Below are 22,615 nucleotides of genomic sequence, written 5' to 3'. Positions count from 1 at the left end.
GATGCTGGCTGGTGCTGTCAGTTAAGGGTCAGGCTCTTGACTTTGGCTCAGGTCATGATCTTACAGGTCGTGGGTTCAAGCCCAATGTAAGGCTCTGTGCTGGCAGTGTGGAGCCTGCTTAAGATTCTCTATCCCTCTTCCTCTACTCGCATGCTCTGTCCTCTCTCTGTCTCTCAAAATGAATAATAAAAAAAGAAAAAGAAAATCATAAGGAAGAGAAAATACATTTACAGGATGGTACTGTATTTATAGAAAAAAAATCTGTATGTAAGTGGACTCCCACAGTTCAAGCCCATCTTGTTCAAGGGTCAACTGTATACACATATGATGTCTCTACCAATAGATTACTGAAACTTAACATAGCCCAAATTAGAAAATCAAAAACCCATTCTAACTTTCCCATTCTCTTCTGGACACTACTGCCATTTTATTGGCCTTCAGACATCTTCACATAAAAAAAGTATTCTTGGAGAGCCTGGGTGGCTTTGTCAATTAGGCGCCCAACTTTGGCTCAGGTCATGATTTCACAGTTCATGAGTTCAAGTCTTGCACTGGGCTCCCTGTTCTCAGTGCAGAGCCTGCATCGGATCTTCTTTCCCCTCACCCCCCCTCTCAAAAATAAACAAAGATTCAAAAAAAAAAAAAAGTATCCTCAATATTTAGTAAGTCACTAAATACCACTGTGATCATTTTGTCTTCTATTTCTATAGCCCCCTTTACAGTTTTCAAAGCGTTACCACATCTGTTCATTACACAAAACCAAGAGGCGAGTATTAGTACCATCTTTAGGAACGAGGTCATTGACATTCAAACAAGTTAAACAAGTTTTTCCAAGATCCCACAGCTAGGAAGTGATGGAACCAAGATGACAGCATGTCTTTTGACTTCAAATACAGTGCTTGCAGCATTATGCAGCAGCTGCCTGTGTCTAAGAGATCAGGCCCTTTTTACCTCTATCCTTAGTTATCACCTTAGAATAGGTCATCATTACTTTACTTATATTACTATACGTGTGCCACGATGTTATTTTAACTATCCAAAAAGGGTTTTATTATTAAAGCACCACCAAACCAAACTGTGGTTATCATAATCCCAACGCTCCTTGTAGATCTACTTGGCAATCAAATACAATATTTTCAAGTCCCAGGCATTATCTTTTGAAGGTTCAAGTTGTAAAACACCATAATCCAAACTCTTTCTGGATGTCATTAGGAGTCTGACACATCCATATACACCACAGAATCATACAGTTGGCCATAGGTTGAGTATTTCTTTAGTAATTCTTTAGTTTAGATAACTTAACTTCAAAACCCAAACTAATTCCCTCTAAGCCTTAGTTTTCTGTACTAATACTAAGCAACTTTCATTAAGTTTGCAAGAGAACTGTATTATACTGTATTGTCATAATTAACACAATTATTTTATCAATTATAGGTAAAAATATAAGGAAATGGTTTCTATGGGCAAATGCAGAGATGAGAGAATAAAGTCAAAGCATCTCTTTGATGTTTTAACATCACTCAATGCTTATATTTAAAAATCATAAGAAGACAGTACCTCAGGATCAGAAGGTGATTCTACATCTTCCTCTTCTCCTAATCCTAATGCTGACATCATATCTATAAAATACAGATAAATTAATGAAAACGTGTGTTACTATGAATTTTAAACACATAGTCTATCTCCATTCATGAATATTTCAATAAAATAAAAGCAATAGCAGAAAGCATGTTCAGGGAGTTGAAGATTTTCAGGAAGAAAAAGGTGGTAGTACTTGGGATACTTATAAAGAAAGTAACAGACACATAAAGATAGCAACAGAAAAATAACGAAAAATGAATAATATATTTGGATCTACATACTTTCAGATTTTTTCATACTAGCATTTAACCATAGAAAAACAACTCACAGAGATTCACTAGCTTACCACTTCTGTAATTTTTATGCACTCCACCAGAAGTCAAACTGTCATTAACTGTTTGCTCTGGTGGCACATTTTCAATAATACCAATACCATCTTCCTTTGCTTCCACTGCTGACTTTGCTGTTCCTTCCTATAAAAACAACACAAAACAAAAACCCAGCTTCAGAAAAACATCACATTAATTCATTTGGTCACGCACTCACCCACTCAGAAAGACAAACACATACTGTATCTGTCAAGTCATAGGCACTATCCGGGGAGGAGCTGGAAATATAAATAAAAGACAGAGTCTGTTCTATAGGCTAGTAGTGGTAGAGATGCATGAAAACAGGTAAGGACAGAAAAATATCCACTAGTTCTACGAGTGAAGTGAATAACGCACAGTGAACGCACAAAGGAGAAAACACATTTGGGAAGCTCAGCAAACTCTGGGAAGATAAGGCTGTATCTTAAAAGGCAGACAAGTGCACAGGGAGGGTGTGAAGGGCATTCTAGAATGAGCAAAAGGATCAAGTATGAAATAATATAGTAAGTGACAACACCTATGGAATATGGCAAAACTGGAACAGAGTTATTGGGAAGGGGATAGATAGATATTACTGGAACATCAGGACGAAACCAAAAAATAAAAAGAGCAAGTGTTATGCTAGAACATGAGTTTCCTCCTACAGGTAATGGGGATCCATTAAATAAGCAGAGGAATTAAATCGTCACAAATATATTTTAGAAAAGTCACTCTGACAGCAATGTAGGATGAACATAAAGGAAGCAAAACCAGAAGAGTATTGCAAAATTATAGGTGAGAGAGTGAATTACAGGAATAACATGAAAAATGGTAAGCAGGTACAAAATATCGAATGTGGTGAGTGACTGGATGCGGTCGTTTCAGGGAAGTTCGGAGTCCAGGACTTTTCCTGTTTCAGGGCTGCTATTTATTAGGCTAGGGAAAACAAATGACAGAGCAGATTACAAAGAGTCAGGAAAGAGGAAAGGGGAAGGGTCAGAAACAATGTCTTTAAACTAGGACATATTAAATTTGAAGTACCCAGGGGCCTTCCGAAGAAAATTTTAGGGCCGCTTGAATGCCTCAGTCAGTTAACACCTGACTCTTGATTTTAGCTCAGGTCATGATCTCGCAGTTCATGGGTTCAAGCCCCCCATCTGGTTCTGCACTGACAGTGCAGGGCCTGCTTGGGATTATCTCTCTCTCCCTGTCTCTCTGCTACTCCCCACTTGTGCTCTCTCTCTCTCTCCAAATAATAAATGAATAAACTTAAAAAAAAAAAAAAAGACAAAATTCAGATCAATAAATTTCGAGGAAGAAAAGCCCATAATAAATATCTATAAAACATATTAAACTGATATAATAATGCAAACCTACACAGAACTCTGCAATTGTGAAAAGGAAAATAAAAGGAGGAGGGAGGAGTTAAGATGGCAGAGGAAGGGGATCAGAATTTCCCTTGTCCCTCAAACACAGCAGTATTGAGGTCAGAGCACTTGGAATACCAGGAATACAGGCTGCACAGTGACAGAAAAATCTCCACAGGTGCAAAGAGACAGCTTGGTGGGACAGAAGTGTGTGTATGCGAATTAGGAGAAATAAAATGGGCAACACAGGCATGGAGTGGGGGAAGCCCTTCGGTGGAAAAACGAACGGAAGAGAAGGAGAGGCTGTGGGAAGTGTGGGATTGTATTTGGATAAGAGAAAACCTCTCCGGACCACGGACCAAGGAGAGGTCCAGAGAGTCAATTTCTACTTTGCAAAACTGCCTTAGAAGCTAAAAATCAGAATTTTCAAGGTTGCCAGACTTTCTCTAGACCAGAGCTGCCACCTCCCACGCCTGGAGGGGAGGGAGCCACCCCTAGGCTTGGTAGCAATCTCAGGGCTACACTGGTAGAGAACAGTCCCCTCCCTTGAGTACAGTGGAAAGAGGGTATATTACCCCCCAACCAAGGGAAAAAGACCCTGCAGGCATAAGCCAGAGGCCCTTTGTCCCCTGGACAGACTGGCGTTACCCCAGAACCAGGTCTGGGGGAACAGGGATCCTCTAAGGTTTTGAATCCCAGCGGAGTGCTCAGGAAGCATAGGAGACTGTGGAGCAAGGCAAGCCGCCCCCCCCCAGGCTATTCTGTGAGGACAGCCTAAAGAGTGAGGTTTGAGGCACCTCGTGTGGGGAGGAGAGATTAGAGTGTCGCCATTTTTCTCCCCACCAACATGGTGGGGTTTCAGGGAACGGACACGAGCCCCAATGGAGGCAGACCCATTACACCAAACCCCGCCCCTCTGGGCCTGGTAACTGCTTCTCTAAGGTAGTGAGACTGACACTGACGGAACCAGACAGCCCCTCCTCCAGACCAGCACAGCCTCTAGTCCCGGGCACTAGTAGACAACTGTCCTGTGGTTGTGTATGTTAGTTTGTTTTTTTTTTACTTTAATTACTTTTTTTTCTTTTCTTTCTTTTTATTTAATATTTATTTCCTTATTTTGAGAGGAGAGTGAGTGAACAAGCAGGAGAGGTGCCGAGAAAGGGAGAGAGAGAGAATTCCAAGCAGGATCCATGCTGTCAGTGCAGAGCCTGATGCGAGGCTCGAACCCGCAAACAGTGAGATCATGACCTGAGCCAAAATCAGGAGTCGGACATGTAACCACATGAGCCACCCAAGCACCCCTCTTTTCTTTTGGTTTCTTTCCTTCTCTTTTCCCTTTTCTTTCTCCTCTACTCTTTCCTCTCCTCCCTTTGGAATCAGCCTCATAGTCTCTGATTTGACTTTACGTCAAATCTTACTATATATATTTTTTCTTTTTTCCTGTTTTGGTTATTTGTTTGTTTAAAAGCGGGCATTTTACTCTATTCCTTTCACACCTTTTCTGTATCTCCTTCTTTATTTTCTTCTCTCTCTTTCTGGATTAAGCCCTATAGTTTCTTTGATTCTCTGCCTGGTCTTTTTTGCCACCCCTGTCATACCTCTCTTTGTTTGGGATAAGGTTTCTTCAACACCCCCTTCTCCTTTTTTCCAGGGTTACTTCAACAAACAAATCAAAACACACCGGGTGGAAGGTCCAAACCACTACTCCAAGTAGGGAGAAAAGCAGGCAAAGACACAACAAAAGAGTGCACACAACACACTCCAAAAACACTTCTTCAAGTGCCAGGCCCTGGACAGTGCATGACCATTTTTTAATATAGTAGTACTTGCAGGTGCGGGACACATAACAAGTTATTAAAACACATAAAGGACAGGAAACTAGCCAAAATGACAAAACAGAAGAATTCTCCTCAAAAAAATTCCAGGAAGAAAGGAGAGCCAGAGAATAGCTCAAAAGAAATATAAACAATGTATCTGATCAAGTATTTGGAATAACAGCCATAAGACTAATAGCTGGGCTTGAAAAAAAGCACAGAAGACAGCAGAGAATCTACTGCTTCAGAGATCAAGGACCTAAAGAATAGTCACGATGAATTAAGAAAGCTGTAAACAAGGGGCACCTGGGTGGCTCAGTCGGTTGAGCATCCGACTTTGGCTCAGGTCATGATCTCACTGTTGGTGAGTTCAAGCCCCGCATTGGGCTCTGTGCTGACAGCTCAGAGCCTGGAGCCTGCTTCGGATTCTGTGTCTCCCTCTCTCTGCTCCTCCCCTGCTCATGTTCTGTCTCTCTCTCTCCTTCAAAAATAAATAAAAACATTTAAAAAAATTAACAAAATAAAAATTAAAAAAAGAAATGCTGTAAACAAGATACAAAATAAACTAGATGCAGTGACAGCAAGGATGGGAGAAGCAGAAGAGAGAATAGGTGAAATAGAAGATACAATTATGGACAAAGATGAAGCAGAGAAGGGAAAGAAAGGAAATTACTAGACCATGAGGCAGGTATTAGAGACCTAAGTGATTCAGTGAGATGAAATAATATCCACATCATAGGAGTCCCAGAAGAAGAAGAGTGAGAGAAAGGGGCAGAAGGTTTATTTGAACAAGTTATAGCTGAGAACTTCCCCCACGTGGGGAAGGAAACAGGCATCCAAATCCTGGCGGCACAGAGAATTCCCTTCAAAATCAACAAAACTAGGTCAACACCATGACATGTCATAGCGAAACTGGAAAAATGCAAAGATAAAGAGAGAATTCTGAAAGCAGCTAGGGACCAACGGATCTTAATCTACAAGGGAAGACACATAAGGGTAGCAGCAGACCTGTCCAGTGAAACTTGGCAGGGCAGAAGGGAGGGGTAGGAAACAGTCAATACGCTGAATGGGAACATATGCAGCTAAGAATCCTTTCCCCAGCAAGGCTGTCATTTAGAATAGAAAGAGAGAGAAAGGCTTTCCCAGACAGACAAAACCTAATGGGGCTCATGACCACTAAACCAGCCCTGCAGGAGATCCTAAGGGGGACTCTGTGAGTGGAAAGCAGCACAGACTACAAAGGACCAGAGTCCTCACCACAAGCATGAAACCTATAGATAACACAATGACACTAAATCCATATCTTCCATACCTTAAAATAATCACTCTAAATATAAATGGACTAAATGCCCCAATCAAAAGACACAGGGTACCAGAAAGGATAAAAAAAAAAACCCAAGATCCATCTATATACAGTCTACAAGAGACAGATTTTAGACCTGAGGACACCTGCAGATTGAAAGTGAAGCTTTGGGGGGCAGCTGGGTGGCACAGTCGGTTAAGCGTTTGACTTTGGCCCAGGTCATGATCTCACAGTTCATGAGTTCGAGCCCCGCATCAGGCTCTGTGCTGACAGCTTGGAGCCTGGAGCCTGGAGCCTGCTTTGGATTCTGTGTCTCCCTCTCTCTCTCTCTCTCTCTCTCTCTCTCTCTCTGTCCCTCCCCAGCTCATGCTTGCACTCTGTCTCTGTCAAAAATAAATAAACTTAAAAAAAAAAATTTTTTTTTTTAAAGAAAAGACAGTGAAGCTTTGGAGAACCACCTATCATGCTACTAGAAGTCAAAAGAAAGATGGAGTAGCCATACTTACATCAGACAAACTTGATTTTAAAGCAAAAACTGTATGAACAGATTCAGAAGGGCATTATATCTATTGTTGAGATATTCGAATAAGTAAAAATCATCTTCTTGAAAGAATTTTGTATACTCTCATGGCAACCTTTCCTGCCTTATGATTCTATCATGACAAAGAGTTCACATTAGACAAAAATTTATACATTTTGAGTTCATTCATTTGGTATGTGTGTATGTGTCTATTCTATGCAGATACTATTAAAAAAAGAGTGGCACCTGGGTGGCTCAGCTGGTTAAGCGTCCAACTTGATTTTGGCTCAGGTTATTCAAGCTCTGTGTCAGGCTCGACACTGGCAGCACAAAGCCTGCTTAGGATTCTCTGTCTGTCTCTGTCTCTGTCTCTCTCTCTCTCTCTCTCTCTCTCAAATAAACATTTGAAAATTTAAAATTAAAAAAGGTAAATCAGAATGCAGAAAACATGTTTTATATTTTTTCCTTTAAGAGTTTGCAGCTTAAGTGGCACCTGGGTAGCTCAGGCAGTTCAGCATCTTGATTTGGGCTCAGGTCGACATCTCGCAGTTTGTGAGTCTGAGTTATGTGTCGAGCTCTGTGCTGACAATGAAGAGCCTGTTTGGGATTCTGTCTCTCCCCTCTCTCCCTGCCCCTACCCTGCTTGCTGTCTCTCTCAAAATAAATAAATAAGCTAAAAAACAAATTCAGTGTTGCAGCTTCAAATTTAGTTTTTCATTTCATGGATAAAGAACCTTATTTACATAACCAGAAATTTTATTTAATGAAAAGAATAAACGTTTATTTCCTCACTTTCTACTCAAAAAGACCTAAAATATACCAAGATTATACCACACAGTAAGTTAAGTTAGAAAACCCAAGAAAGACAATAGCCAAAAACTGAAAATTCGCAATAAATCTGGTATGGCCTAAAACAGATTTCACTTTGCATTCCTTAGAAACACAGGTTTTGCTAAACTAAATATAGGATATCACCTTTATTAAACTTAAATGTAAGGGCAAAAATTTCTTCCAGTTCCTCACAAACGTCAGCTATAAGTCATTCAGAAGAGTCTAAGCATTTTTTTTTTATTACCTGGCTTTTTTTTTTCTTAATTTGCACTTAAAATAATTTCTCCCATGCTTTATAATTTAAAGAGTATCTGCTCCCCCTTAATCCCACCATTGCTGGTGTGTTTTTATAATACTTTCTCTCAATTCTTCATACTTTAAATTCATCTCACACCTCTGAAATGAATTCTTCCCCTTCATCTCCCTCCTCATCTTCATATGCATCTAGCTGTTCTTTCCAGCTGCCTTCTACTTCTTTGCTTCCATAAAGGCATACCTGAGAATTGTTTACTCCCACCAACCTTTATAAATCTCAATCCTGTACCTTCCTCTCTGTTGTCATTACACTGTTTTCTATTATGATCTTGAGGACTTCCATTTCTTCCTAAGATCCTTTTCATCATTACAAGGAGCAAGAGGATGGTATGGGGCGGGGGGTGGGGGGAAGAATAAAACAAAACAACTCACCTTTGGAAGACCAAGGACAGCTAACGTCTTGAGAGAAGGTTTTAGAAGAGATTTAGCTGATGGAAAAATAGGAAGAGAATCGCCATAATCTCTGGTTGGTGGTTTGGAAAGAGTTTCACCCACATCTTCATTTTCAGAATCAGGATTATTGTCCTCAGATAAGGTTCCACCTTCTGCTTTCACAGAGCCACGTTTTGCTCTCACTTAGTAGAAAACAAAAGAGGACATGAAAATATCTGTAACTTCAAATTAGTGAATAACACAAGAATGGACAAGAATTAGTGAATAATACAAGTCTTCCAATAGCTTACTGTTTTTCATGAATTGCCCAGAAGAATGCAGTAGCTTTGCTACACTTGGTTTCGGGACATTCTAGAAAAGAATTAATAGCTTTAAGGATTACAAGAATCCAATTCGATAAAATGGTAATATTCACCATTACCAAATGAGCACCATTACACAAGGAACACAGGCTTTGGAATCATTCAAATGTAGATTCAATCTCAGTTATGCCATTTACTACAACCAGTCGACATTTTCTCATGTGATAAGGATTACGAGAGATCTCATAGGTAGTCTCAAAACGTTACTTTCCTTACCTCTGATTATTATACAAATACTTTCAAAGTAACCTAAAACAAAAACTTATCCCTAGGTAATTAAAAGTAAATTAAAAAACTAACACTAAGAAATTTAAATGTGTTACATTTTGAAATATTTGCATGATTTATATTTCCATGAATTATCTCTTGTAAAAGAAAATGTAAAAATTCACTTTTTAGTAGTATCTTATGTAGGTAAGTTGGAATTGCAAACAGTTTAAGTTGCTTCTGTTTGTCAAAACCCTAAAGATAAAAATGACTGTTTAAATTTAGCTCCTTCTGGGGCACCTGGGTGGCTCAGTAAGTAAAGTGACCAACTTTTGATTTCAGCTCAGGTCATGATCTCAACGGTTAGTGGGCTTCAAGCCACACGTCAGGCTCTGTGCTGACAGTGCGGAACCTGCTTGGGATTCTCTCCCTCCCTCTCTTTCTGCACCTCCCTACTAGCACGTGCTCATTCTCTCTCTCTCTCTCTCTCTCTCCAAAAACATAAAAACAATACCCCAAAATTTAGTTCAGCTCCTCCCAATAAAGAGAAAAAAAAGAATAATAAACCTTGTGGGGCAATGAGTCATGGATGAAAACCACACACAGACAATAGATGCCATAACCAAATATGTTGACAATGGAGACAGAAAGAGATGTACTAAAAGAACAGACACTAAAGAAATGTTTTCTGCAAAGAAATTTAGGGTAGGGGTAAACCATTAAAAGAAAGCATGGTGGGGGCGGGGGAGACACCTAGGTGGCTCAGTCAGTTAAGCATCCAGCTTCAGCTCAGGTCATGATCTCACGGTTTGTGTGTTTGAGCCCCACAATGAGCTCTGTGTTGACAGCTCCGAGCCTGGAGCCTGCTTTGGATTCTGTGTCTCCCTCTGTCTCTGCCCCTACCCTGCTTGCACTCTGTCTCTCTCTCTCTCTCCAAAATAAATAAACTTTAAAGAAATAAAAAATACATAAAAAGGCATGGGGGAGAAGAGGAAAAAAGGAAAAAAAATAAAATATGAGCAATCAATCAAGAATGAGATTAAGACAAGGAAAAAAAGGAAAAATGTGAGCAAAATAAGGTAAGTGGAAAACACATGTATTTTTCAACAGGTATATAAATACGATTACGAATATGCTATGAACAATAGTCTCTTTTAAACTTTTTAAGTTATATATATATAATATGTATATAAAACAGAGGCTTTTATTCATAGTATATCCCTAATAATACTGACTTTCATCACTACAGTTATCTGGTTGTAAATACTGTAATAAAGAATTTAATTTTTTCACTATAAAATAAATTGTTCAATTAGTGGTCATCTATCACTACCTAAAAGCTATAAATTATTACTAGACAAACAAAAAACAGAAAAAGAAAGGTGCCCAACACATAAATGTTCAATATGGAGAAAGAATTTGGAATGAGAATTCTAGGAAGAAATGTATACCTTCAAAGGATGTATCTAATGGGATAAAGATGGGGTTAAAAAAAAAAAAAAAAGCTGAGGAATTTTTATCTAAAATTCTAAGCTCACAATTGGAAGATACTAAAAAATATACTATAACCTTCTTTCTTATGTAACTCCTGATTTCCTCAATATAATTCATTTGAGTTTATAAATATTAAACACTAAAATGGAATATAAATTGAAGCCTTATTTATTAAATTCACATATTTAATTATTATATATTATGCATATTATGTTACTTTTCAAATTCCATTATACAGAATTCCATTTCCCTGCTCATTTATTCAACATTCAAAAATATTAAATTGCTTCTTCCAAGCAAGACTTTATTCTAGGAGCTCCAGGAGATACACAATTATGTTTCCTAACCTCCAGCAGCTTATAATGATTTAGGGGCCTCAAAATGAACATTTAAATAAATATCAAATGTCTGAAACTTTAAATTTTAGAATCTGACACAAGGACTAGGACTAGATATTTTTAAAAGCTGGAATATGAAAGATTTCTGAAATTAGAAATTTTACAACTTGGCTATGAAGAGCCTCTGCTCATAGAGCTACTATTTTAAGCAAAACATGTATTCTTCAGGTAGATGCAGAATTTTAACTTACTCTTCATGGAGTTATTTCAAAAATACAGGGAAACACCTTTGTAAGACAAATGTTGAGAAATAACTTAAACATCTAAATTTCTACATTTTCTAATATTATTTTAGTCTAAATGTAGAACAAAAGAGAGAGACAAAGGAAAATCCTGTATCTCACCAAAAAAAAAGTGCCCAGAGGGAGGTGTGGGGGGTAGGAAACCCACAATAGATAATTGGATCCAATAAGATTTCATTTAGGCATGAGTATTATCAGTCAGGTTAGTATCACAGTAAGAATCCTTATCCTTAACCAAATGTCATATTTTCTCCATTATGGGAAAGCTTTTCCCAATATAATTTTACGGTCATTATATATTTTCCAGCCCATTCTTTTTTTTTTTTTTTTAATTTTTTTTTTTCAACGTTTATTTATTTTTGGGACAGAGAGAGACAGAGCATGAACGGGGGAGGGGCAGAGAGAGAGGGAGACACAGAATCGGAAACAGGCTCCAGGCTCCGAGCCATCAGCCCAGATCCTGATGCGGGGCTCGAACTCACGGACCGCGAGATCGTGACCTGGCTGAAGTCGGACGCTTAACCGACTGCGCCACCCAGGCGCCCCATAGCCCATTCTTTTATCAGCCTCCACCTCTACTATTTACCAAAGTAAAACAAAACAAAACAAAAAATTCAACATGTCATATATCTGTAAAGTGGTTTGTTCTTGCTAACTTTCCATTACAAACATAAAATGATGACGAAAAGCCTACTGTTAAATTTTAAGAGTAAATAATGGAGAAAACTAAATTCAGAGCAGGGAAGTGAGTTTCACAAGAGAGTACTTTACCTTGGTACCAAAATCTAAGTCTTCGCTATCTGATGTAGGCCATGAATCATCAATACCAGGTTTGTCGGAAAGCCTTCAGAACAAAAATATACAACAAAAACATGTTCATTTATTTTTAAAAACTGAAGTGAAAGGTCAGCTGTTTATTAAACGATGTTTCTTGATATAATTAAAATTTGGCGTGTTTTTTCATTAAGTTTTATTTTAATTCCAGTAATATTAACATTCAGTGTTATATTAGTTTAAGTTGTACAATATAGTGATTCACCAATTCCATACTCACCCCGTGCTCATCATGACAAGGGCACTCCTTCATCCCCATCACCTATTTCACCCCTCCCACCACTCACCTCCTCTCTGGTAACCATCTGTTTGTTCTCTGCAGTTAAGAGCCTGTTTCTTGGTTTGTCTCTCCCTTTTTTTTCTCCCTTTGCTCATTTGTTGTTTTATAAATTCTACATGAGTAAAATCATATGGTATTTGTCTTTCTCTGATTTTGCTTAGCATACTACTCTCAAGCTCCATCCTGGTCATTGCAAATGGCAAGATTTCATTGTTTTGTGGTTGAGTAATATTCCATTGTGTGCGTGTGTGTGTATGTATATCTATATATATATATATATCTATACATATCTATATATGTATATATAGATATACATATATATGTATATGTGGTAACATATAGTTATATAATATCTATATATAGATATAAGATATAAGATCTATATAAGATCTATATAAGATATAAGATCTATATAAGATCTATATATATAGATATAGAAGATCTATAAGGTATAGATATATACCTTATATATATATATATATATATATATATAAGGTGTATATATATGGTATAATATATATTATATATATAAGATGTATAACTTATATATCTTATAAGTTATATATATAACTTATATATAACCTATATACATATAGGTATACATATATAGATATATATGTATATATCTATATATAGATATGTATAGATATATATAGATATACATACACCGACACACATGCACACACACACACACACACACACACACACACACACACACACAACTTCTTTATTCACTAATCTGTCAATGGACACTTGCGCTGGCTATTGTAAATAATGCCACAATAAATACAGGGGCACGAGTGTCCCACTGAATTCGTGTTTTTGTATTCTTTTGGTTAGTATCTAGTAGTGCAATTACTGGATCATAAGATAGTTCTGCTTTTAATTTTTGGAGGAACCTCCATACTGTTTTCCACAGGGGCCGCAGCCATTTGCATTTCCACCAACAGTGCAAGAGGTTTCCTTTGTCTCCACATCCTCGCAAACACTTGCTTCTTGTGTTTCGGAGTTTAGCCACTGGGACAGGTGTGAGGTGGTAACTCCTTGTAGTTTTGAGGAGCATCTCTTCATGTGTCTGTTGACCATCTGTGTGTTGTCTTTGGAAAAATGTCTCTTTATGTCTTCTGCTCATTTGTAAACTGGGCTTTTTTTGGGGGGAAGAATGTTGAGTTGCATGAATTCTTTATACATTTTGATAACTAACCCATTACTGGATAGGTCATTTGCAAATAGGTCATTACTGGATAGGTCACTAACCCATTACTGGATAGGTCCCATTCCATAGGGTACCTTTTAGTTTTGACTGTTTCCTTCACTGTGCAAAAGTTTTTTTCTTTAGATGTAGTCCCCATAGTTTATTGTTACTTTTCTTCCCTTGGCTCAGGAGACATAACTAGAAAAATGTTGCTACAGCCAAAGTCAGAGAAATGACGGCCTGTGCTCCCTTCAAGGATTTTTATGGTTTCAGGTCTCATATTAAGTCTTTAATTCATTTTGAGTTTATTTTTGTGTATGGTAAAGAAATTGGTCCAGTTTCATTCTTTGGCATGAGGCTTGTCCAGTTCTACCAACACTATTTATTGAAGAGACTGCCTTTTCCCCCACTAAATAGTCTTTCCTATTTGTTGAAGATTAACTGCCCATACAGTTGTGGATTTATTTCTGGGTTTTTGGTTCTATTCCATTGAGCTATGTGACTATTTTTATGCCAGTACCAACCATACTGTTTTAATTACTACAGCTTTGGAATAAAACTTGAAATCTGAGATTGTGATACCTCCAGTTTTTCTTTTTCAATATTGCTTTGGCCACTCAAGGTGTTTTGTGGTTCTATACAACATTTAGGATTGCTTGTCTACTTCTATGAAAAATGATATGGATTGCATTAAATCTTTAGATTGCTTTGGGTAGTGTAGACAGTTTAAAAATATGTATTCTTCCAATCTATGAGCATCAGATGTCTTTCTATTTCTTTCCATCATCTTCAATTTCTTTCATCAGTGTTTTATAGTTTCCAGGTTGTTCAAACAGGTTGTTCAAAATTTGGACCCTGTTTTAAAAAAGCTTTCACTCATCTATTTTGCCTCCACCTCTTCTAACCTGTGAAATATCCAGGAAAGGCCCAGTCTGAGTTTCTATAACCAAGTGTGACAGGGAGGGAATTCTCTGAAATGGTTGAAAATTAAATGTATAAAAGTTACCACAATGACTTATCACCTTACACATGTCAGAATGGGTAAAATTCAAAGTGCAAAAAACAAGTGTTGGTAAGGGTGTGGAGAAAAAAGAACCTTTGTGCACTGGTGATGGGATGTATATTGGGATAGCCACTGTGAAAACCAGTATGGAGGTTCCTCAAGATTAAAAATAGAAATACCATATGATCCAGTAATTCCACTACTGGGTATTTATTTACCCAAGGAAAATGAAAATACTTATTTGAAAAGATATATGCACCCCTATCTTTACTGCAGCATTATTTACAATAGACAAGATATGGAAGCAACCCAAGTGTCCACCAATACATGAACAGACCACACACACACACGCACATACACACACACACACACACACACACACACACACACACAAATGGAATATTACGCAGCTATAAAACAGAATGAGATCTTGCCATCTGCAACATCATGGATATACCTAGACGGAAATCCTATATGATTTCACTTATATGTAGGATCTAAAAAAGGGAACAAGTGAACAGAGAAAAAGCAGAAATAGACCCATAAATACAGAAAATTGACTTGCCAAAGGGAGGGGAGGTTAGGAGATGGACAAAATGGGTGAAGGGGAGAGGGAAGTTCAGGTTTCCAGTTATAGAAAGAGTAAATCACAAGCATCAAAGGTACAGCATAGGGAATATAGTCACTGGTATTGTAATAGCATTATACATTAACAGATGGGAGCTACACTTATGGCAAGCATAGTGTAACATACAGAGTTGTTGAATCACTTATTACATTGTGTGTCAAGTAGACCTCAGTTTAAGTAAATATACCAAAGTTAAAGAACAAGTTTCTATGTTATTAGTGGAAGTACTAACCAGAGATTAAAAGATTAAAAATTATCAAGTCCAACTTTTTTCCTACACTGGTCTTGCTTTATTTAAGTCCATATAACTAGCAAGACCTTAGAAACCTTCAGGGGCATTCAGATACCCAAGGAGAGAGACTGCTATAAAAATGGTCCTGGTAGTTGTGCCTCTATTTCTGTATACGCTGCCTGAATATTTTCTTCCCTATGAGCTCCCACTTCTACATCACTCTTCAGCACCGTTCAGTGGCATTCTCCAACCTTTAAATCATTAGCCTATGAAGGCACAGACTCCTAAAACAAGGATGGGCTCAAATGACCGAGGGTAGGAGCCATGTCCTGCTCCTGGAGAACAAGCTAATTGGGAGTCTCAGTCATCCACACAGTCACCTCAACATGGGCATGTTATCACCTATCCAGATGAAGCTCCCTTACTGATTTGACAAGTCAGTCCTACCCCTGCCCAGCCCTACAGGTACATGGGAAGGGCATCACAGACTTAGGAAAAGAGGTGGAGTGAGGAGACAGCTTGCCTTGGGCCATACATCTCTATAGTTCAGAATCTCCACCCCCCCCCCACCCTCAATTCCTTGAAAGGATCTAAGCCATCCTCCCTAAGTTGGGGTGGAGGTAGATGATATCATATTTCTATTTGCTGTAAACAGACTCTTCCCAGCAGCTCAAATGATTTTTAATCTCTCAACGGAAAATCTGAAGTATGCTCACACCTTCAATGAAACCAACACACACAAAAGCAGAAACCTGTTCAGGACCCTCTTGAACTCTCTATATGAATATGCCTTTCTAAACAACTCCCACAATCCTGGGACCTTCATTCCTGTCATTCACCTTTATCTAACTTGGCATAAACCCTAATATTCTGACATCTTATCTAAAACTCTTATTCCTATCCAACTCAGTGTTGTTCTTCTTGAAACCTGGTCTCCTCTGCTAATTCAATTCTTACCCTCCTTCGTTGTATTCATTGAATACAGCTTTCTATTATTAAAACATTTGCCTGTAAGCTTTCTATTATTAAAACATTTGCCTGTAAGATGAAAAAAAGAAAGAAAGAAAGAAACCTGAATTTAAATGTCATTTCTGTCACTTATCATATCCAAATAGGTCACTTCAATCTCTTTTGAATTTCAAATTCTCCATGTAAAACAAGCATTTGGCAAGGAGGTTAAACATGGGTTGAAATACCAGAGGGTATTTTTATGAATTAATCTCTGAGGTTCCCTAAATCTTGAGAGTCTATGTGCTTTTGATTTGGCCTCTGGAAAAATGGAGAGTCCTTAGTTGGCAGAAGTGGAAAAAATAATGGAAAAAAAAGAAATACCAAGAAAAGCAGAGAAGAAAGTAAAAAAGCAAAAACATAGTACAGAAAAGTCATGGGGAAAAGTCTACAAAATAAGAAAAAGCTTCCTAGAACTAGTCAAGGGTACTAGCCCAAAGGGAAAACCAGACTGGGAAGTTAGGAAACAGAGATCAGATAGAAATATCCTCGATGCAGTGGAAGATGGTGGCGTAGGAGGACGCTGGGCTCACCACACGTCCTGCTGATCACTGAGATTCCACCTACACCTGCCTAACTAACCCAGAAAAACACGAGAAGACTCGCAGAACGGAATCTCCGGAACCAAGCGCAGACGAGAGGCCCACGGAAGAGGGTAGGAAGGGGAGAGAGGCGGTGCGCGCTGCACGGACTGGCGGGAGGGAGCCTGGGCAGAGGGGCAGCCTGCCGGCCAAGCAGAGCCCCTGAGTCTGGCTTGCAAAAGCAGAGGGGCCGGACGGAGTGTGTTCCGACAGCAAGCGGGACTTAACAACTGGAAGGTTGTAAGTTAACAGCTCTGCACTGCTCGGAAAGCAGGAAGTCTGGAGGACAAAGGGAGGGAGAGTTGCTGAGCCCCCGGAAGACAGAGCTCAGTTTGTTGGGGAACAAAGACGCTCACCAGTGCCATCTCCCTCGCCCATCCCCCAGCCAATATCCCAAAGGGAACCAGTTCCTGCCAGGGAACTTGCTTGATCCGCGCAAACACCCAACGCTGTGCTTCTGCGGAGCCAACCCTCCGGCAGTGGGTCTGACTCCCTCCCGCTGCCACAGGGCCCCTCCTGAAGTGGATCACCTAAGGAGAAGCAAGCTAAGCCTGCCCCTCCTGCCCCCGTGCACCTTGCCTACCCACCCCAGCTAATACGCCAGATCCCCAGCACCACAAGCCTGGCAGTGTGCAAGTAGCCCAGACGGGCCACGCCACCCCACAGTGAATCCCGCCCCTAGGAGAGGGGAAGAGAAGGCGCACACCAGTCTGACTGTGGTCCCAGCGGTGGGCTGGGGGCAGACATCAGGTCTGACCACGGCCCCGCCCACCAACACAAGTTATTCAAACAGCACAGGGGAAGTGCCCCGCAGTTCCACACCACTCCAGGGACTATCCAAAATGACCAAACGGAAGAATTCCCCTCAAAAGAATCTCCAGGAAATAACAACAGCCAATGAACTGATCAAAAAGGATTTAAATAATATAACAGAAAGTGAATTTAGAATAATAGTCATAAAATTAATCATTGGGCTTGAAAACAGTATAGAGGACAGCAGAGAATCTCTTGCCACAGAGATCAAGGGACTCAGGAACAGCCAGGAGGAGCTGAAAAACGCTTTAAACAAGATGCAAAATAAAATGGAAACGACGACAGCTCAGATTGAAGAGGCAGAGGAGAGAATACGTGAACTAGAAGATAAAGTTATGGGAAAAGAGGAAGCTGAGAAAAAGAGAGATAAAAAAATCCAGGAGTATGAGGGGAAAATTAGAGAACTAAGTGATACACTAAAAAGAAATAAGATACGCATAATTGGTATCCCAGAGGAGGAAGAGAGAGGGAAAGGTGCTGAAGGTGTACTTGAAGAAATAAGAGCTGAGAACTTCCCTGAACTGGGGAAGGAAAAAGGCATTGAAATCCAAGAGGCACAGAGAACTCCCTTCGGACGTAACTTGAATCGATCTTCTGCACGACATATCATAGTGAAACTGGCAAAAAACAAGGATAAAGAGAAAATTCTGAAAGCAGCAAGGGATAAACGTGCCCTCACATATAAAGGGAGACCTATAAGACTCGTGACTGATCTCTCTTTTGAAACTTGGCAGGCCAGAAAGGATTGGCACGAGATCTTCAATGTGCTGAACAGAAAAAATATGCAGCCGAGAATCCTTTATCCAGCAAGTCTGTCATTGAGAATAGAAGGAGAGATAAAGGTCTTCCCAAATAAACAAAAACTGAAAGAATTTGTCACCACTAAACCAGCCCTACAAGAGATCCTAAGGGGGACCCTGTGAGACAAAGTACCAGAGACATCACTACAAGCATAAAACATACAGACACCACAATGACTCTAAACCCGTATCTTTCTATAATAACACTGAATGTAAATGGATTAAATGTGCCAACCAAAAGACATAGGGTATCAGAATGGATAAAAAAAACAAGACCCATCTATTTGCTGTCTACAAGAGACTCATTTTAGACCTGAGGACACCTTTAGATTCAGAGTGAGGGGATGGAGAACTATTTATCATGCTACTGGAAGCCAAAAGAAAGCTGGAGTAGCCATACTTATATCAGACAAACTAGACTTTAAATTAAAGGCTGTAACAAGAGATGAAGAAGGGCATTATATAATAATCACAGGGTCTATCCATCAGGAAGAGCTAACAATTATAAATGTCTATGCGCCGAATACCGGAGCCCCCAAATATATAAAACAATTACTCATAAACATAAGCAACCTTATTGATAAGAATGTGGTAATGCAGGAGACTTTAACACTCCACTTACAGAAATGGATAGATCATCTAGACACACGGTCAATAAAGAAACAAGGGCCCTGAATGATACATTGGATCAGATGGACTTGACAGATATATTTAGAACTCTGCATCCCAAAGCAACAGAATGTACTTTCTTCTCGAATGCACATGGAACATTCTCCAAGACAGATCATATACTGGGTCACAAAACAGCCCTTCATAAGTATACAAGAATTGAAATTATACCATGCACAATTTCAGACCACAATGCTATGAAGCTTGAAATCAACCACAGGAAAAAGTCTGGAAAACCTCCAAAAGCATGGAGGTTAAAGAACACCCTACTAACGAATGAGTGGGTCAACCAGGCAATTAGAGAAGGAATTTAAAAATATATGGAAACAAACGAAAATGAAAATACAACAATCCAAACGCTCTGGGATGCAGTGAAGGCAGTCCTGAGAGGAAAATACATTGCAATCCAGGCCTATCTCAAGAAACAAGAAAAATCCCAAATACAAAATCTAACAGCACACCTAAAGGAAATAGAAGCAGAACAGCAAAGGCAGCCTAAACCCAGCAGAAGAAGAGAAATAATAAAGATCAGAGCAGAAATAAACAACATAGAATCTAAAAAAACTGATCAACGAAACCAAGAGTTGGTTTTTTGAAAAAATAAACAAAATTGACAAACCTCTAGCCAGGCTTCTCAAAAAGAAAAGGGAGATGACCCAAATAGATAAAATCATGAATGAAAATGGAATTATTACAACCAATCCCTCAGAGATACAAAAATTATCAGGGAATACTATGAAAAATTATATGCCAACAAATTGGACAACCTGGAAGAAATGGACAAATTCCTAAACACCCAGACTCTTCCAAAAATCAGGAGGAAATAGAAAACTTGAACAGACCCATAACCAGCGAAAAAATTGAATCGGTTATCAAAAATCTCCCAACAAATAAGAGTCCAGGACCAGATGGCTTCCCAGGGGAGTTCGACCAGACGTTTAAAGCAGAGATAATACCTATCCTTCTCAAGCTATTCCAAGAAATAGAAAGGGAAGGAAAACTTCCAGACTCATTCTATGAAGCCAGTATTACTTTGATTCCTAAACCAGACAGAGACCCAATAAAAAAAGTGAACTACAGACCAATATCCCTGATGAATATGGATGCAAAAATTCTCAATAAGATACTAGCAAATCAAATTCAACAGCATATAAAAAGAATTATTCACCATGATCAAGTGGGATTCATTCCTGGGATGCAGGGCTGGTTCAACATTCACAAATCAATCAACGTGATACATCACATTAACAAAAGAAAAGATAAGAACCATATGATCCTGTCAATCGATGCAGAAAAGGCCTTTGACAAAATCCAGCACCCTTTCTTAATAAAAACCCTTGAGAAAGTCGGGATAGAAGGAACATACTTAAACATCATAAAAGCCATTTATGAAAAGCCCACTATGTTGTTTAACATAGTGTTGGAAGCTCTAGCATCAGCAATCAGACAACAAAAGGAATCAAAGGCATCAAAATTGGCAAAGATGAAGTCAAGCTTTCGCTTTTTGCAGATGACATGATATTATACATGGAAAATCCGATAGACTCCACCAAAAGTCTGCTACAACTGATACATGAATTCAGCAAAGTTGCAGGATACAAAATCAATGTACAGAAATCAGTTGCATTCTTATACACTAACAATGAAGCAACAGAAAGACAAATAAAGAAACTGATCCCATTCACAATTGCACCAAGAAGCATAAAATACCTAGGAATAAATCTAACCAAAGATGTAAAAGATCTATATGCTGAAAACTATAAGAAAACTTATGAAGGTAATTGAAGAAGATTTAAAGAAATGGAAAGACATTCCCTGCTCATGGATTGGAAGAATAAAAATTGTCAAAATGTCAATACTACCCAAAGCTATCTACACATTCAGTGCAATCCCAATCAAAATTGCACCAGCATTCTTCTCGAAACTAGAACAAGCAATCCTAAAATTCATATGGAACCACAAAAGGCCCCGAATAGCCAAAGTAATTTTGAAGAAGAAGACCAAAGCAGGAGGCATCACAATCCCAGACTTTAGCCTCTACTACAAAGCTGTAATCATCAAGACAGCATGGTATTGGCACAAAAACAGACACATAGACCAATGGAATAGAATAGAAACCCTAGAACTAGACCCACAAACGTATGGCCAACTCATCTTTGACAAAGCAGGAAAGAACATCCAATAGAAAAAAGACAGTCTCTTTAACAAATGGTGCTGGGAGAACTGGACAGCAACATGCAGAAGGTTGAAACTAGACCACTTTCTCACACCATTCACAAAAATAAACTCAAAATGGATAAAGGACCTGAATGTGAGACAGGAAACCATCAAAACCCTAGAGAAGAAAGCAGAAAAAGACTTCTCTGACCTTAGCCGTAGCAATCTCTTACTCGACACATCCCCAAAGGCAAGGGAATTAAAAGCAAAAATGAACTCCTGGGACCTTATGAAGATAAAAAGCTTCTGCACAGCAAAGGAAACAACCAACAAAACTAAAAGGCAACCAACGGAATGGGACAAGATATTTGCAAATGACATATCGGACAAAGGGCTAGTATCCAAAATCTATAAAGAGCTCACCAAACTCCACACCCGAAAAACAAATAACCCAGTGAAGAAATGGGCAGAAAACATTAACAGGCACTTCTCTAAAGAAGACATCCGGATGGCCAACAGGCACATGAAAAGATGCTCAACGTCGCTCCTTATCAGGGAAATACAAATCAAAACCACACTCAGATATCACCTCACGCCAGTCAGAGTGGCCAAAATGAACAAATCAGGAGACTATAGATGCTGCCGAGGATGTGGAGAAACAGGAACCCTCTTGCAAACTGGTGCAGCCACTCTGGAAAACAGTGTGGAGGTTCCTCAGAAAATTAAAAATAGACCTACCCTATGACCCAGCAATAGCACTGCTAGGAATTTATCCAAGGGATACAGGAGTACTGATGCATAGGGGCACTTGTACCCCAATGTTCATAGCAGCACTCTCAACAATAGCAAAATTATGGAAAGAGCCTAAATGTCCATCAACTGATATATGGATAAAGAAATTGTGGTTTATACACACAATGGAGTACTACATGGCAATGAGAAAGAACGAAATATGGCCCTTTGTAGCAATGTGGATGGAACTGGAGAGTGTGATGCTAAGTGAAATAAGCCATACAGAGAAAGACAGATACCATATGGTTTCACTCTTATGTGGATCCTGAGAAACTTAACAGAAACCCATGGGGGAGGGGAAGGAAAAAAAAAAAAAGAGGTTAGAGTGGGAGAGAGCCAAAGCATAAGAGACTCTTAAAAACTGAGAACAAACTGAGGGTTGATGGGGGGTGGGAGGGAGGGGAGGGTGGGGGATGGGTATTGAGGAGGGCACCTTTTGGGATGAGCAC

At 39.1% G+C, this 22,615-nt stretch overlaps 1 protein-coding gene across 4 annotated transcripts in view; it reads right to left on the bottom strand.

Moving 5' to 3' along the window:
* ANKRD26 (ankyrin repeat domain 26) overlaps positions 1 to 22,615 on the bottom strand; it is a 113,566-nt gene that overhangs the window by 65,438 nt on the left and 25,513 nt on the right. For all 4 annotated transcript variants that reach the window (XM_030321162.1, XM_030321159.1, XM_030321161.1 and 1 more), the window contains exons 7-11: positions 11,946 to 12,018; positions 8,762 to 8,822; positions 8,451 to 8,653; positions 1,928 to 2,054; positions 1,558 to 1,619 (exon numbers count right to left, since the gene is read on the bottom strand). In XM_030321162.1, the coding sequence (XP_030177022.1) occupies positions 1,558 to 1,619; positions 1,928 to 2,054; positions 8,451 to 8,653; positions 8,762 to 8,822; positions 11,946 to 12,018 (526 nt within the window). The remainder of the gene's footprint in view (positions 1 to 1,557; positions 1,620 to 1,927; positions 2,055 to 8,450; positions 8,654 to 8,761; positions 8,823 to 11,945; positions 12,019 to 22,615) is intronic.

The sequence above is a fragment of the Lynx canadensis genome, chromosome B4 (genome assembly GCF_007474595.2).
Source record: "Lynx canadensis isolate LIC74 chromosome B4, mLynCan4.pri.v2, whole genome shotgun sequence".
NCBI classification, from domain to species: domain Eukaryota; kingdom Metazoa; phylum Chordata; class Mammalia; order Carnivora; family Felidae; genus Lynx; species Lynx canadensis.
The sequence above is the reverse complement of the archived record's forward strand: the minus strand, read 5'-3'. Positions and strand labels throughout refer to the sequence as shown.